At 45.3% G+C, this 15,974-nt stretch overlaps 1 protein-coding gene across 1 annotated transcript; it reads right to left on the bottom strand.

Moving 5' to 3' along the window:
• Positions 1 to 713: 713 nt before the first annotated feature.
• On the bottom strand, positions 714 to 9,437 carry fgf18a (fibroblast growth factor 18a). Its single transcript, XM_088389748.1, has 5 exons — positions 7,914 to 9,437; positions 4,207 to 4,246; positions 3,923 to 4,100; positions 2,430 to 2,536; positions 714 to 2,305 (listed from the first exon to the last, which is right to left on the bottom strand). The coding sequence occupies exons 1-5, from the start codon at positions 7,943 to 7,945 to the stop codon at positions 2,033 to 2,035; spliced, it is 630 nt and encodes a 209-aa protein (XP_088245874.1). The 5' UTR covers positions 7,946 to 9,437; the 3' UTR covers positions 714 to 2,032.
• Positions 9,438 to 15,974: the final 6,537 nt, after the last annotated feature.

Genomic DNA, 15,974 nt, shown 5'->3' with positions numbered 1-15,974 from the left:
GAATATAACAATAATGCTAATATTAATAGCATTAATGTTTATAATAATGGTAATGCTATTATTATTATAACTGTTTGAGCATTTATTAGATATCCTCGATATCCGTCTTAAGAGCCATTTACTAGAATACTTTTTGCCCTCATTCGTAGGAAAACTGTCATACTAGTAAAACAATTAACTACATGTCACAAGTTGAGGGGAATATATGCGCTTGTTGACAGCTGTCCTGCTAGTAGTAGAACTAGTATTGACTACCATTGACAAATTTCACTACTTTACAGCCAGGGCCTCACTAGTATTACGGGACTAAACTACAATGTGCAGATGTAAATGAGTATGCCAAAGCTGTCCTATGAGTATGCAGATATTTGTTTCTTTGGGGGAATCACAACTTTAGTCTCATAGTATTTTGACTTCATTCTCTGAGTATTCTTACATAATTCTTTTTAGTTTGGCCTTTCCATTCAGATTTCATGTACATTCATTTGGATCTCCTAGTTCCAAGGACACAGCACACTAATTAAGTGCAGGGGTTATTGAGGCCACAGACCCTGCGTATGTGTGCATTCATGCTTCTTTCTCTTCAACAATGTTTCGTTGTTCTCATGTGGGATTTTTAATGGCAAGGACACATCAATATATTCTCTATGTAATTGCCCTTTGTGGCGTGTCAGTGTCATGTGGGAACAAATCATTTCAGAGACGCATTAAATGGTTCTGTAAGGTTTACTGAGTCAAGAAAGACTGCTGCACACATAGCTGAAATAAATAAATGAAATAATTTTATCATAATTATACTAACCATCGTAGAATGATTGCTTATTTAGTGTTTCTGTTTTCTTTTTATATATATATAATATATATATAGCTTTCAATAAATTGTTCCCTTTAATATTTTGTTCTCCTGGGCGTATGCATGAGACTTTGGTTTATTCCATTGAATGTCCTGGTAGCAGCATTCTGTATCCACGGTATCGCACAGGAGCATCATCCCCTGAGGGTCGTTTCTATAGTGATGCTTAAAGAGAAGGCACCTCCCCTCATGTGCTCCCCCTCTGTGTTCTTCATCGCCCCTCTGCACCTCCGAGCAGAGGGTGCTGCGTCCTCTGTGGTCATGGTAAAAAGGGTGGAGTCCTGAAGAAGGCCCTCGGTTGTCTTTGGTTGCTCACTGGTTTGGTGTTCTGTGGTTGGCTGGTTGTTTTGAGTACATTTGTTCTATACATTCCAGTTGCTCCATGCCGTTGGAGTCTCCAGAGTCCCCGCGCGAACTAGCTTTCCTCATGCTTGTTGATGCACTCACAGAAACGCGCATTCATTTCTTCATTTTTCCTCTTACAGACATGCATGCATGTATGACGTGAGTCTGTCACCCCGTTTCCTCACTAATCAATACATCCATCAATCACTCTCACAGGTTCCCACCAAGCTTGCAGTGAGAGGAAGAAGTGCGTCACATGTCAACAGTCCATTACTGGTCCTTGATCTGTGCAGATCATTCCATCCCTTTGTCCACATTGCAGTCTTTTCCCTTTAGACTGAGCACCCACTCACCCTTGTCCTCTCTCTGTATGGGCCAGTTGTAATTCCATTCTAGATATTGTCCAGCTGGTCCACAGCAGGGGATGTTAAAAGGCCATGTGTTTTTTTTTTTGTGGTTTTGGAATAAAGGCCTTTGTGGAGCCATGGACTTTGGACTCTTTTGGCTGCCCTTCAGGTATTCTGTCAATAGTTCTGGTCTGTGAAGGGAAGTAGACCAGGCTATATCGCTTCCAGTGATGGACCACCGAGGATCCAGTTGGTCCCAGAAAGGGGGAAAAAAGGAATGATCTAAAACTATGGGGCTGTAGTGGCAAAAAGGTTGGTGTAAAGATAAACCCCATTAATGATTCATCAAATTTCCTAGTCAATGTTTGTCCCAACAAAGCAAGTTGTTCAGTGGAATGCGAATGGTTTTTGATTGACCGGTTCAGCCATTGGCAGGCTCAGGTCAAGGTTTTTGGGCAAGCAACTCGAGTTTGGGTGTTAGCTGCCATTAGCGGGGTCCAGTAGCACGCACCCTCTTGCCTCTCTTGCTGATGGTGGTGAATCGAAATGGTGTGGTGAGGTCAGGTTGCTCCCCAGGCGGGAAACGCTTCATGAAGTGAACATCCTGCTGGTTGGGGAGCGTGTGGGGACCGCGGCGAGGGCGCCCTCTTTTTGTGAAACCCACATACCAGCCCGTGTAGCGTGCTGACATCAGAGCCGTGTAGTGGTTTTCCAGAACCTTTTCCACGAAGACACAGTCGGCACTTCTGTTACTGGCCTTCTGAGGAAGAGGAAGCACAAGCACCCACGTGTGCAGAAAAGAGAAACAAAGAGAAGCTGGTCAGGACAGTGGATCAGAATCATTTTCTTCTTGGCATGTTGATGTGCCCGAAATTCATTCTTACCTTTCCTACCAGCTTGCCCCGGCGGTTCATGCACAGGTAAAAGTTGGTTTCTTTTCCCCGGATTCTCACCTGGCTACCAAAGGTGTCTGCCTCCACTACGAGCTGGGCTTGTGAAGGGACAGACAGAAGGAAAGACAGACGTTAGAGCCAAATAAAGACCAAGGACCAAAGACCAATGCTTTGGTGTCAACAGAATCTCTTTATCTGCCATTTCATTCAATTTATTGTAAAATCATACAGGATAAAAAGCCACTTCCATCCACACAGCTGCTTTCTAATGGCTGACTACATCCTTTAATTTTTTTGTGTCGCTGATGCTGGACAATTCCTTCTGGCACACACATACAGTTCAATCCATTTTTGTCTGTGCTTCCGTGATCAAAAGATATAACCAAAATGAGTGATCCGTACTGAGACCTAGTTGATCGCCCACACAATTTTTCTATGGCATCAATGGAACCTTCCGTGTCTTCTATGTCTCTAGACGAACAAATGGTTTTAAGATAAGCGGTTCATGTAGTTGAGATGCTGCTGCCCACAAACTGGCCTCATAAAAATCCAAACAGATAACACTGGTGCTTTTGAGCATGGAGAGAAAAGCAATAGAAGATTTGGTCTCTCTTGTAGTACTTGTAGACATACAATACATACGTATGTTCATCCTTGCGGGCAATATCACTTCCCATCCTCAAAGAGTGCTTGAGCCTGGTTAAAAATAAAGCCCTAAAATGGTTCCTACATGACCTTAGTCAACAAAGGGGTCATGAGAAATCAATAAAGCCTTCCCTCTTAAACCCCCCCCCCAATATCCCTTCAGCTCTCTTGCATCGCTGTGCATGAATCAGACACAAGACAGCGATTTCTTCGTCTTTGGAATGCTCTTGGAAACATTTACAGAAGGCAATGTTTTGCTCGGGGTGGAACGTGAGTAACTTGTTTGTGAATTGCGATTCAATACAAGCCACCAAAGGAGCAAATAAAGAGACATGACCTCCTGGCTTCCTATTGCCCATCGATTCTGCGTATAGTTTAAGAATTGGTTTAGCCATAATTACATTCAAGGTGGAGAGGAAGATGGAATGGGGGATGGACACCGGGAGCGTTAAAGCATGGAAGTGGAAAGAAAAGGGGGGAGGCAGTGAGAAGACGCCTGCTGTTTTAAATCCAGAGGAGACAACAGCTAGGATGAGAAATCAATGCGCAGATCGATGAAGAAGATGAGTTTCTAACATCAGATTTGACACAGCCTACCAGCCTTCTCCTCTCACCAACTCAACACCTTTTTTTTTTTTACTCAAACACCTTCCTTCTCCCATTCTTTTTCTGTCCTTCTGTCCATTTGTGAGTCATTGAGTCAGCAATCAGTCGGTGAGGTCTAAAAGACATCGTGTGATGCCCCTGTGCCAAAGCCTGGGGAGGCTTGCACAGCTGCCGCCTACATCTGTTTGTGCATTCACTTGTTTAACCACCACGTGTGTGTGTGTGCGTCTTACCATATTTGTCTCCATCTTCTCCCCTGGCGCTGATTCGGCGCCCCAGCACTTGGACATGTTTGCCGCTGGTGCGACTGTAGAGCTGGTAAACCCGGTGGTGTCGTCGACTCATGGTGTCTCGCACCTGTGTCTGGTTCTCTACATGCACACTGAAGTTGACCCCATCCACACCGAGCACCTGTTGGAAACATGTGCCCATGCAGAAAAGTTTGAAAAAGTGCCCCTCCATCAAAATACAACTCGTCTTCATTGGTGTAAAAATTCCTCATTGTCATGCATCTCACCTGTAATGGATTGCACATCACCAGCAACATCTGGATACATCTGGAAATCGTTGAAACAAAGCAATCGTTAAAAAAAACAAAAAAAACATTGACAGCTGGCAGAGTCAAGCATGACGCCGTCAGTCATTCCCATTCCCCTCGCCCTTGCCCCGCAGTTCCAACAGCTCTTTGCCTTATTGGCCAATTGCTCACATTGCTAGCTGGCACAGTAGCTTGACACACAGACAGACAGATGTCCAGGCATCAGTAGACGGGCAACACCCATGGCCCTGTTTATAGTTACGCTACCCGACTTCTTTCCGAGCAATCCCAAAGTTCCGACGGGGCCATGTCAAAGTCTGGCCTCCAAATGACCCGACTGGACCGTACAAACATACCGAGACAAATAGAATATGTTTTGCATGGGACATCTGAGGGAATGAGTCGGTTTATTTGGCTGAGGTGGATATGTAGACAGCTGGGCTGGAATACAGGTGCACACCGGCCTGTGATGTGGTTTTGGCCAGAAGTGGATTGTGGCACCAATTAGAGATGCTATGACTAAGTGAGAACATGAGCTACCAAATGTGCGGAAAAATCATTTCTAGAGGAATAATTATGGTGATGGACAAGTCGTGTGTGTCATCACACTAGTTATTTATGTTACTACTGAGCATGCACTTGAAGTTTGGATTATTAGAGAGTCCAAACAGAAGCAGCTGGTTCTCTTTTTCCAATTAAAATATCCTCTAGCTCTATCTAATATTAAACCACAAACCTTGGAGCTATCGTTTGTTATGTCAAGCTCGAGATTGGGATTGTGCAAAATCAGTCCTTGAGCTACTCTGCATTAGTGACTTGATGACTTTCAGAACCAAGCATGGAAGGTGAAAAGCAATTCGAGCAATCTCGTCTTTCTCCACTTCATCTCTGCAAGCCTCTAGCGTCTCGATTCCACTCTGTGTCTGACTTGTTGCCCTCCCTATCGCTCCTGCACCTCTTTCTCTCCCGCCTATCATTTTCCTGCCTCACGGTTTATGTTTGGGGTTAGTGAGGTGACTCCTCCGCACTGTCATGGGCATGCACACAGATGTGTGTATACAGGAGGAGCAAGCAGCTGACAGCTGGGCTGAAGCAAAGACATGTGCGCTATTTCTGAGACTGGGAGATTGAGATGGAGAGACCGGCTCAATTGGACACAAAGGGGTCGAGAGAAGGTGATGCAAGAATAAATTGCCAGGGAATGTTGCTGGCAAGGAATACAAAAAGGTGAGGGATAAAATCAGATGTTTGTGTGCGCGGGCCAAGCATGGGATCATAAAAGGTTGCATCTCTCAGGAGGAATAAAAACTGAAGAGACAGTATAACCACAGAGTGTGGTCTGGTCTGGCGTGCGAATGAGACAAAAAGATAAATAATGGGAAAGAAAGGGGAAGAGGTTACAAGTCATGCACATCATAACACAAGTCACCACCAGCTCCTGACTCTGGCAAATGTACCTCATCGCATACTCTTGCCTCATTCCCCTCCTTTTTTTTTTTTTGTTTTTTTGAAACACATGGCTGCTTAAGGGCCACCGTAACTCGTTGGCTCTAGTGATGGACATAATATTCGATTAACAGATTAATTGATTGGTAATATTCTGAAATGGACTACTTGGCAATAACCACCGGCTCAATTTGTGGTCTTAGAAAGAGCAACGTGACTTTAGCCAGGTCAACGTAAAATACTTGTGGCCTTGGAAAAAGTGCAAAATTTTATCTTAGAGCCCATTTATTGGCACTTTAGAGTTTGTTAGGATAGATAGCACATGAAGGACAGCAGACCTCATCAATGAATCCAAGACAAATTTAATTTGTTTTGGTTGTAGAAGATGTTTCACGTTGAATCCAAAGGGCTCTGGCTTTCTAAACCCACTTGCCTTCAGCTCACCCTTTGTGGATTACCATGACCTGGATGGCTGAGAAATTACACAGACATATTGTATCCCCATTTCTGACAGCGCATACTTTGCTGTGTTGACTCTTCAGTCATTCTAATAGACGCAGACGTCCAGGGCAATGCTGTGTTGGCCCTCACATTTTACCTACACCGCCAAAAAACCTGAGCCCCTGTGCCTTGTGAGGACTCTCAGCTGTTAAAACACCACGGCCGCACTGCCGTTGAGGACACTGGAGGAAAAGTGCCTCGACACTGGATTCCCCGCTCCCACAAAAACCACAGACACTCCGTGTTGTGCCAGCCACAGAGCGAACGCGAGAGGAAAGAGGGGACCGGTCGGGGGTGGGGGAGGGATGAGAAAAGGACAGAATAGGAGCAAAAAAAAAAAAAGGTCGGGCAGAGCAGAGGCAGAGCGGAGGTATGGGGGGGAGAGGGAAAGCCCGGTGCGCAGTGGCTGTCTGCCAAAACAAGCAAAAGCTCTGACATCATAAACCTGCGTCCTCACAGATGCACCAGGATAACACTGCGGTCGGACGAACGAACCTCAGCGCGACCGAGCAAGCACGGGTGCAAAGAGGGCGCGATGAGCCTGCTGGGACTCAGCATACAGAACGGCGGTTTTAGCTGTGTGTAGTCGTGGTTAGAGCGGTAGGCCGACGCTGCATCAGCGGGCCTCGGCACGTTGGATGTTAGTCTGTGGGCCTCTGCGGCGGTGGTGAGGCAAGTGGGTGTGTGAGTGGTATCAGCAGGAACAGGCCCAACTGCGGAACAATAGTTAGAGAAAGCCTCAAAGTGGAGCTGCGGCTTTTAAGAGAGTAGCAACAGGTTGCTGCGGTTAGGACTTTTTCCCTTTGCATGCCAGACTTTGATACAATGGGAGAAACTGCATTTTCTGGGCGGAGGGAATAAATCCATAAATGTCTGCGGTAAAGCGATAGGCAAGAAGGAAATGAACGGCTTGATGATTGGCTTTGGTCGACCTTAACTAAAACCAGCAGACTAAACAGTTGGTCTGCTCGTCCTCAGATACTGCCAGGGGCGCCTTCATTCGTCAGTTATTAATTCAAAGTTTTATCTTAACAAGCATCTCTGGAAAAAATGGTGAACATGCAAGATGAGGAGACAGATGTAGGCAGTTAGGTGGGTAAAACGCAGACAGCGGGGGATGCAGGCAGGGAGGAGAAAATTGGGCAGCGGCGCCGAAACACGCCCCGTCCAGGTTGCGCGAGGAATGAGAAGTATCTGACGATGGCTGCCATGTGGGAGAAGGAGAGCCGATGCAAGAAAAGAAAAATAAATCCCTCTCGGCTTTTAACAAGACACACCTCGAATGGGCAAGCAACAGCCCCCCGAGTATGCATCCTCCCTCACATTTGCTTTTGGCACTTTATCATGTTCCTATCCCACTAGATAAAGTCAGTGTTACTTGACTCGAAAATATTTTCAGTCGGAAAAAAATTGGAGATGGGAAAACGGCCTTCCGAGCCAATTTCGACCATCCCTGAAGTAAGTGTAGATGGTGATGGAGATGTTTATGGCAGCTTTTATGAGGAACACAGCCCCGAGTGTGACCTAGTGCCCCCGAACTGTCAGCCAATCAAAACAGGACTTTCCTTGCATGTTTTCCACGGGGACTGATGAGGAGTGATGTAATCATTTGACACTGCAATCCCTCCATCATCTTCATGCGTTACTTGACTCATTTGAAAGTAGTTTAAAAACAAGGGGGAGACTGACCGGAGAGGTCTGATTACTGCAAGATAAAAACATTCAAAAGGGAGACTTACAAGACGGTCAGCGTGGAAAGAAGGGACCACATCGCTTCCCCCCTCCACTATGGAACTTGGCCCAGAGTCAGACTCCTCGCTCGGCCTGAGCCAGTCCGACAGCCCGGAGAGTTTCCCTCAGTGGTTGAAATCCGGTGGATGTTAGGCAGAGTCAAAGAGTGAGCGGCCACTCCAGTTGGCATCGGCGATGGCGTGGCCCGGTTCCCACAGCGTGGATAATAAATCTGCGGCCGTGGGTAAACTGGTGTTTGAGGCTGGAGGAGTCGTGCCACTGTGACCGCAGGGCAACCTCGAACAGCTGTCCACGCCGGGGGATAGTGGGCGGGGGCGCAAAGTGGTGAGCCAAAGATAAATTGCGCTCCCGACGAAGGACAGAACAGGTGAAATCGCGCGATCGATTTAGGGACTGTCAAACTCCGAAAAACCGGTGACCCTGCAGCAGCCCCGGGCCACGATGCGCGCGCGTAATCTTAGGCGTAATCCAACCGACCGGCGCGTAAGAGGAAATGTGCAGTACGCAGGAGAAGGCGGTAGACGGTGGATTCGTTCCGAGATGACAACAGCAAATGAACTTCAGTCCCGGCTGAGTAGGTCCAGTAACTGTTGGGGGTTCCTAGCTACGTGAGAAGGATGCTCGCGCACACAGCAGGTGGGGGACGGAGGCTCTGCGGGCGCAGGGTGATGCAAGGCGCCTTCGGTCATGTCGGCTCCCTCGCGATGCCTCCGCTCGTCTGACGCTCCAGTAACACAACAGTGTCCGTCACAAATGTCGATAATGTCCTGGAGCGGTCCAGCTCCGAGTAGTGTGCAGACGGGACGAGACGAGGGAGGGGGTAACTGGACAGGATGGGAGCAGCTGTGACTGGGTGGCGGACTCAGGGAGGAAATGACAGCCGCACTTTGCACCTGATTTTCCCGACTTGCCCGCCGCCCTCAGCCGCTGGTTGCCGCCTGGCTGCAGTACTTCTCCCTGCGCCTCCTCGACACAATACCAGCCAAAACACAGCTCGATGACATCACCTCCAAAATGTTTGAAGGGGAAAATGCAATTCGATCGTTTTATTTATTTTTTTAAACCTAGAAAGTTAAAGCTGTTCCTACGAAGAGCGGAGACGGGAGGGGGGGTGGGGGGGAGCACGAGTCTCTCCGCTCCGAGAGAGAGAAAAAACAGCTCCGCGTTGCAAGAGAGGGGTCGAGCTCGCCAGGTTAGTGGAGAAATAAAAAGTTGAACACTGCAAAGGTTTACCCAAAATCACACTGACAGATCCACTCGCCGTCCAAAACCTGCAGCGCCTCTCTTCTTTTTCTTCTTCTTTTCCTTCTTTTACTGCCCCTCTCTTTCATTCAAAAGGCAAAAATGAGCCCAGTTGTGTGGTTTGATCCACTTTGCTGCTATTATGCAGATGTTTCTCGCTTTTAAAAAACGCCAGACTCTTTGCATAAACAGCTCTCGTTCAGGGGGCTGCACGGTAGAGGCACGTCGGCAGGCACAGACCTCACTCTAAGAAAACCAGAACAAGATTTTAACAGACGCGGATCAATCCTCCCTTCCTCCCTCCTCGCCTCTCCTCTCGCCCTCTCGCCCCCTCCTCTCTCTCTCTCTCTCTCTCTCTCTCTCTCTCTCTCTCTCTCTCTCTCTCTCTCTCTCTCTCTCTCTCTCTCTCTCTCTCTCTCTCTCTCTCTCTCTCTCTCTCTCTCTCTAGCACATTACACATTTGGTTCAAATTGAAATGTGTCACTCGCAACGCCATGCTGACTGTACTGCAGGACAAGAAATGACATTCTCAACAGGTGAGAACACAAGGGGAACTTTATGACCTCTGCTGTTTCCATTGTTGTTTGAACAGATCACGGAAAAGAATCCATAAAACTGTGGAATGTTGGAGAGTGGCCCAAGGAAGAAGAATTTGGTGAATCTAGCAATATAATGGCCCAAATTAGTATTGTTTGGCCTTGGTGAATATAAATTGGGTGGGTGAATTTCTAACTGTACGAACGAATGCAAATATGATGCATGGGTGGTTGGATGAGTGACTGACTTGTAAGGACTATGTACAGCAATTCTTTCTGACCTAAACAAAGTGGAAAATTGGACTGAAGGACACTGTCTTGAACAGTCAGTAAACATCTGTTTTAAAATCAACTGCTTGGCCCACATTGCCCGCATATGCCACGATCCCCCAGTTGTCAGTCCCCCACCCGTAGCCGCCGCCCCAGCCCGTCAATGTGCATTCAAATGATGCATTGTGACTCCCCTTTTCTTAACTTTTAAGTGAAACCTTAAGAGGGGAAATGAAACGGACAATGAAAGACAGTCGGGAGGGCGGTATGTAAGCAAGGACATGGATCCAAAAGGAACATTTCTCAGGGATTTCTGCAGAAACGCCCGCTCTGCGCTCCCCCGAAAAAAACTCCCTCTCACCGCTGCAGAACCGCAGACAGTCAGCCAAGCCAACACAACACTCCTGCCATACCTTTCAATGACACACGCGCACGCACACGCGCAAGCACATGCATGCACGCACACACGCACACAGACTAGAATTAGAGCGAGTGTATGGTGGGAAGGGGGTTAGCCTCACACACTAGGGACAGTTATGTTGGCTCAATGAAGGCCCATTCTTTTCATCATTGTACTTTTAAATCATACACACATGCACACTGGTTTGTGCTAGAGGACAGGCTTCAGCTGGGACGGACGGGCACTGGGGTGCTGCGGTCGAATGCCTTTCCAGTCATGCTCCGCGGAAAAGCCTCTGGCCTCCTTTCTTACCACTGGCTCGCTCTGTGTCTTTGCACCTGTGTTTGGGTGCTTTCTCGCCTGCTCGCCACACCGCTGCAAGGGACATGAGTGTAAATGTTGTGGAGAGGGATTTGAACCACATTGTGGTGATGAGGTATGAGTCCGTCTGGTACGGTTAAGACCAGATGGAAGGATTCAAGAAAAAGCACTAAATAATGATAATTAGAAGGTTGCAGAAGTACAGTTGATTGGTTTAATTAGATGACTGAATTCCATCAAGTGCTACTTTTCGCTTCAGATCATCACGTTACAGTCTCTAACAATGAACCGTTATCTACTTGGACTGCAAATATTTAGGCCAAATTATGATAGCTGCATCTAAAGTAGCGAATGACTTAAGTAAAAAGTGGAAAAACAGCAAACCCCATATGCAGTCAACTAAACACAGTTAAAACAAGGAACAAATCAACACGGCAACCTTTCCAAAATCCAAATGATTTATAATGGAGTGAAGCAGACAACTGTTCAAAAGACATTCGCTAAAACACTCATAAACACTCTTTTACTCCATCACAATGGAAATGTGTCTTGCAGATTAGTCATTTCTATAACTTCTGCAACTGCTAGCAGAGCCATAAAATCAAATTGGTCTCTTTTTTTCATCGAGAGCGCATCTGCAGCTGGGCACAAATGCCGGTGTGGCCTGGTTTTGGGTCGCTGGTCGTGTTGACCAATATAGCAGACTGGTCTCTGCCATGGTGGGTGTGCCGGCGCAGCAGATGGAGTGTCATTTGAAATGTGTCTGGTCAAGTGAAAATCTAGTGGCAGAAAGTTGATCGGGCTAAGGGCCAGCACATGGTTGACTGCTGCTCTTTCAAAGGGAATGGGAGGAACCATTTTGAACCACTTTTGAGCAAACTCAAAATGTAATTTGGTGCATAAGCAAAATATGACGAAATTTAGGTTGTCATCGTTACCAATGCGGTTGTTGTGTGTTTGTATCTGACTTTATTGCCCTCTTCTGCCTCATTCTCTTCAGAAGCATGCTGCTTGTTGTAATGTGGTGGGAATGAAAATTCACCTCTCCTTTTATTTTGAAAACATTTGTTTACATTTCAACCTTTCAGCAGAAATGCACTCAGTAAATGCCGCCTATTCAGTAGATATTGGCTTACTTTCTAGTACACACCCGATCCCAAAAAGTAATCTTAAATTCAGCGATAAGACAGATCGGAAGCCAATTCTGTGTTCCCTTCTCTGTCATATATCTCGTTCCCTCTCTTTTTTGCCTTCACTATCTGTCCCTTTAATCTGACCTGCCATTTTATCTGGTCTTTCTGTGCTTGCTTCTCTGTTTGCAGCCTGATTATTGATTGCTCATGTCTTTGCCTGTGCAGCTACTTCCTATCGATCTTTGGTGACACACGCAGACACCATCATGTATTCACACTCGCCATAATGTCCATGGAGGACCAGTTGTCATTTGCCATGCTTTTTGCCCCCAAACCCTCACACATATCACACGTACGCACGCACGCACGCACGCACGCACGCACGCACGCACGCACGCACGCACGCACGCACGCACGCACGCACGCACGCACGCACACACACACACACACACACACAAGTGACAAAAAAAACGACAGTGATGAGAGCATACATTTTGGCCTCAATAGACTTGGCATTGATGGACATTATCCCTTTGTGGGACTCTCCGGTCTCATTAAAGTAAATGTGTGTGAGAGAGAGTGCGAGAGATGTATTGGGTCAGTAACTGCTATACTATGTCTGTACGTGGCGCTCTTTTCAGGCTTCTTCATCCAGGGAGCCTGGTCAATATGGCCATTCTGTCTCGCAATTAACATCGATCAGCGCTCGTCAATACCGTTAGCACCCAGACAAAGGGCTGGGATGCATTGTGTGTGCGTGCCCTTTCTTTATCACAGTCAAGCATTTCCCCAAACGGCACTCTCATTATATGAGGGCTTTCTGGCTTGACCCCAAGGTCGTGACGGAGAAGGAATGAGTTGTGCTGGACTTGAGGCTGCAAGCTGGCTGTTGACACTCAAAGATGAGTAAAGAGTAAGTTAAGTTTGGATAAGCTGTCGTTTATCAAAGAGAATTTGATGATGTGTCATTCATCATCTGGAACGACTCCTATGGCCTATAATATAGTATGTCCTCTACGTATTTTGATGAGGAGGAAAGCCTGGCTTGTGGCTTTGATTAATACCTGCAGACCCTTATACGTCTTGGGCTAACATCTCAACATCATACGTTGAGCTGTTAGCCCAATATTGGTTTCTGGGATTGATATTGCTGCTCTGTTAAAATACTGGCCAAGTTTAAACCATTCCCCAATGTGTAAATGTACGAGACACTTATAAAGACCCTTTGAAATTTGGGGCCCCACTGCAAAGTGGAGGAATGACTACAATGTGGCGCGCTTTGAAACGAGAACCTGTTTGCCACTCTTTTGCACGTGCGAGATGATACAGCTAATGGAGAGCAGGAGTTACAGTGATTAGCAGAGAGACGCTTGTGTGATCGAGAGGAGCGGTTGAGATAAAGAGAAAGGCAAAATATTGTTTTTATTAGCTGTTATGTTGGTGGTGCACCGCCAGTTCTTCTCTCTGCCGTAGCAAGATGAATCTGATTAATACCGTTCGCTCTCAGTTCTGTCCTGAAATCCATTGCAGCTGTTGTCGCTATTCATAGCCTAACTCCGGGCTCCAGAGTAACATTGATTTGACATTTTCAAGTGGAGGGATTTGATTCTCTTGGGGACGCTTCATGTTATCTTTTCCATTTCAAGCGCTGGTTTGAAAGCGCAGAGTGAAACCACAACACTCATCATCGTTCATCAGGTTACACCTGCCGTCGCAGCGATGGTTTTCACTCAGGTTCTCTTTCACTTGAGCCACAGTAAGACTGAAAAATGATCAGATTTATAGTTGTTCATTTATAGATGTGGCTGACGTTTGCCAAAACATATGCTCATACAAAACATCTGCTGAAATAATACGTCGATAAGCCACGTTTAAGACACAGGCCTGATTTGAAATTGACGCTGGAGAAGTCAGTATTACGGGGTGGTATTTATCAAAATAAGAGCCCCCCCCTTCTTGTATCGTTCATCAGATCGTTCTCAGAAATTTAGATGAAAATTTAGGATGCAGTTTTTGGAGCCTGAAAATGCCCACATTTGAAAGTTGTCTTCCAAGCGGAATGGTTCAGTGTGTTCAGTTTGCAGCTTTTGCATTTTAAACAGTACCAAAATATCCTGGGTCTTTCCAATTTCATGTTTTTGGGGTACTGGTGTAAATGATAGAGCTTTCTTTTATCCATCAAGTAGCAGTAGATGCAAATAGCCTACTTTCAACTTCAGGTTTTTTTGATCTGCAATATTTTGTCAAGATCAGGCTTTTACTGGAAAACAAATATGCGTCAGGAAAATCCGATTAGAACAGCTCAAATTTATTTAATCAAATGCACTTGAAATGCTGGCAGATGTGCACTGACGCAGATTAAACATGAATTAGGAATGTGATTTGTTAATGCTGAACACAACCACAGACCCAATTTTAAGAAGGTCTGCGCATTTTTGCAAAACATTACGTCTGCTTTTTGTTTTAATCTCAAAATGTGTATTTTTTTCAGTGGAGTTGCAGAGGTTATAGGTCACATTAGTGGAATTTTTTTCCAATGATTTATCATGATCTTATTTTTAAAAAACACAGAAACCTGGCACTTGAACAGGGGTGTGTAGACTTTTTACATCCAACATACACAAGTTATCATGCTGCTATGATGTCATACTTCTTATGTAGCTGGTGCATTATTTCTCCATTTAAACTAAATTCATCAACTGTGAAGACAGAGAATGTGAGCGTATATTCGTGTTTAACTTTCTATTTCACACATATGCAATAAAAAATGTAATTAGGGTTATATTAAGACTGCACTGTTACTACGGAGTTCCATTACTTTGGCAAGGTTATTCAAAATATGCCTTTGAATAAAATCTGGGTGTATGCATGGGTGAATATTGGTTGGTTTATGATATATTATTCCAATTACTGGTGTGGCATTCATATTACAGAAATTAAAGACACTTAGATTGACAATGCTGTGGAGACACTTGATTGTCATTTTGCCAGTGTACGCTCACAGACATCCAAAGATATTTAAAGATATTTCAACCCATCTGAGCACAAGGGGAACGTGCAAACTCCACACAGAGAGGTACGGACTGAGATTTTAAAACCAGAACCTTCTTGCTGACAGTGCCTAAGCTCCAAATTGACGAAAAATACAACCGAGATTTTTGTGGAACAAAGGCAGCTGTGTGCTGTCTGACCTTGATTAACACGCGTTGGATTGCACACTCGCGAATGATGTACGAGTTAATTACTTTTGACCAATGAGCTTGTGTATGAATATGCAATGTTCAGCTGTGTGGCGTGTGCTGCTATTGTGTCAACTGACATAAGCGTATGCCGACTGGTTCAACAAGGGTGTGTGCTATGAACTGTGTGTGTGGGTGTGCGTGTGTGTGTGTGTGTCTGTGTGCGTGCGTGCATATGAGTTGCTGGATTTTATTTGTGTTGTTCAGAATCCATCAACGCCCTCTATGCAGCTGTGCAATGTGTTGGACATCACAACTTGTTTTTGAATTTTTTAACCTTATTTTTATGTTTAAGTGTCCAACAATTAAATCATCTCATTTGATTCTTCCCTATTCTTTCTGCACTTTCAGGGAGGGGACAAGATGTTTCATCATTATTACAATAAACTATCAATCAGTAATCAATATTGATTATGCCACAGTTCAATAAAAAACGTTTTCTCCAAACACTTTAACACAACTAATAATTGGTTAATTTTCATAGTAGAGTGTGTTAACTACTTGGCAAAGCGCCAACAACTTTTGAGTGGGGACGTAAAAATAAACAACTGAAATAATACGGTTGCACAAGTTTTGCATACACTCTCATAATTGGCTGGAGGTCAGAATTAGCCCTATTCACAGCACGCACCTGCCACCATTTAAAGTGAATCCAAATGTTCTAGACAGCTTTACCTGAATATTTTTTTAATTTCTGTTTGAGGTCTGCAACACTAGTACCAAAACTAATATGGTGGCATCCCTGTTTTGTAGATTGAAGGTTCATGATATGATTTTCCCAGCATTTGCGACCACGTTTATTTGCACTGTACTCTTTGGTTTTGTACATCACGAATTGGAAATTATAACAAAATCATGCAAGATCTTTAGCAGACAAATGCCCCCAACTCATTTGCACACCGTCTCA

Source organism: Syngnathus floridae, chromosome 1, assembly GCF_059516105.1.
Source record: "Syngnathus floridae isolate MCC-2025c chromosome 1, RoL_Sflo_1.0, whole genome shotgun sequence".
In the NCBI taxonomy this organism is placed as follows: domain Eukaryota; kingdom Metazoa; phylum Chordata; class Actinopteri; order Syngnathiformes; family Syngnathidae; genus Syngnathus; species Syngnathus floridae.
The sequence above is the reverse complement of the archived record's forward strand: the minus strand, read 5'-3'. Positions and strand labels throughout refer to the sequence as shown.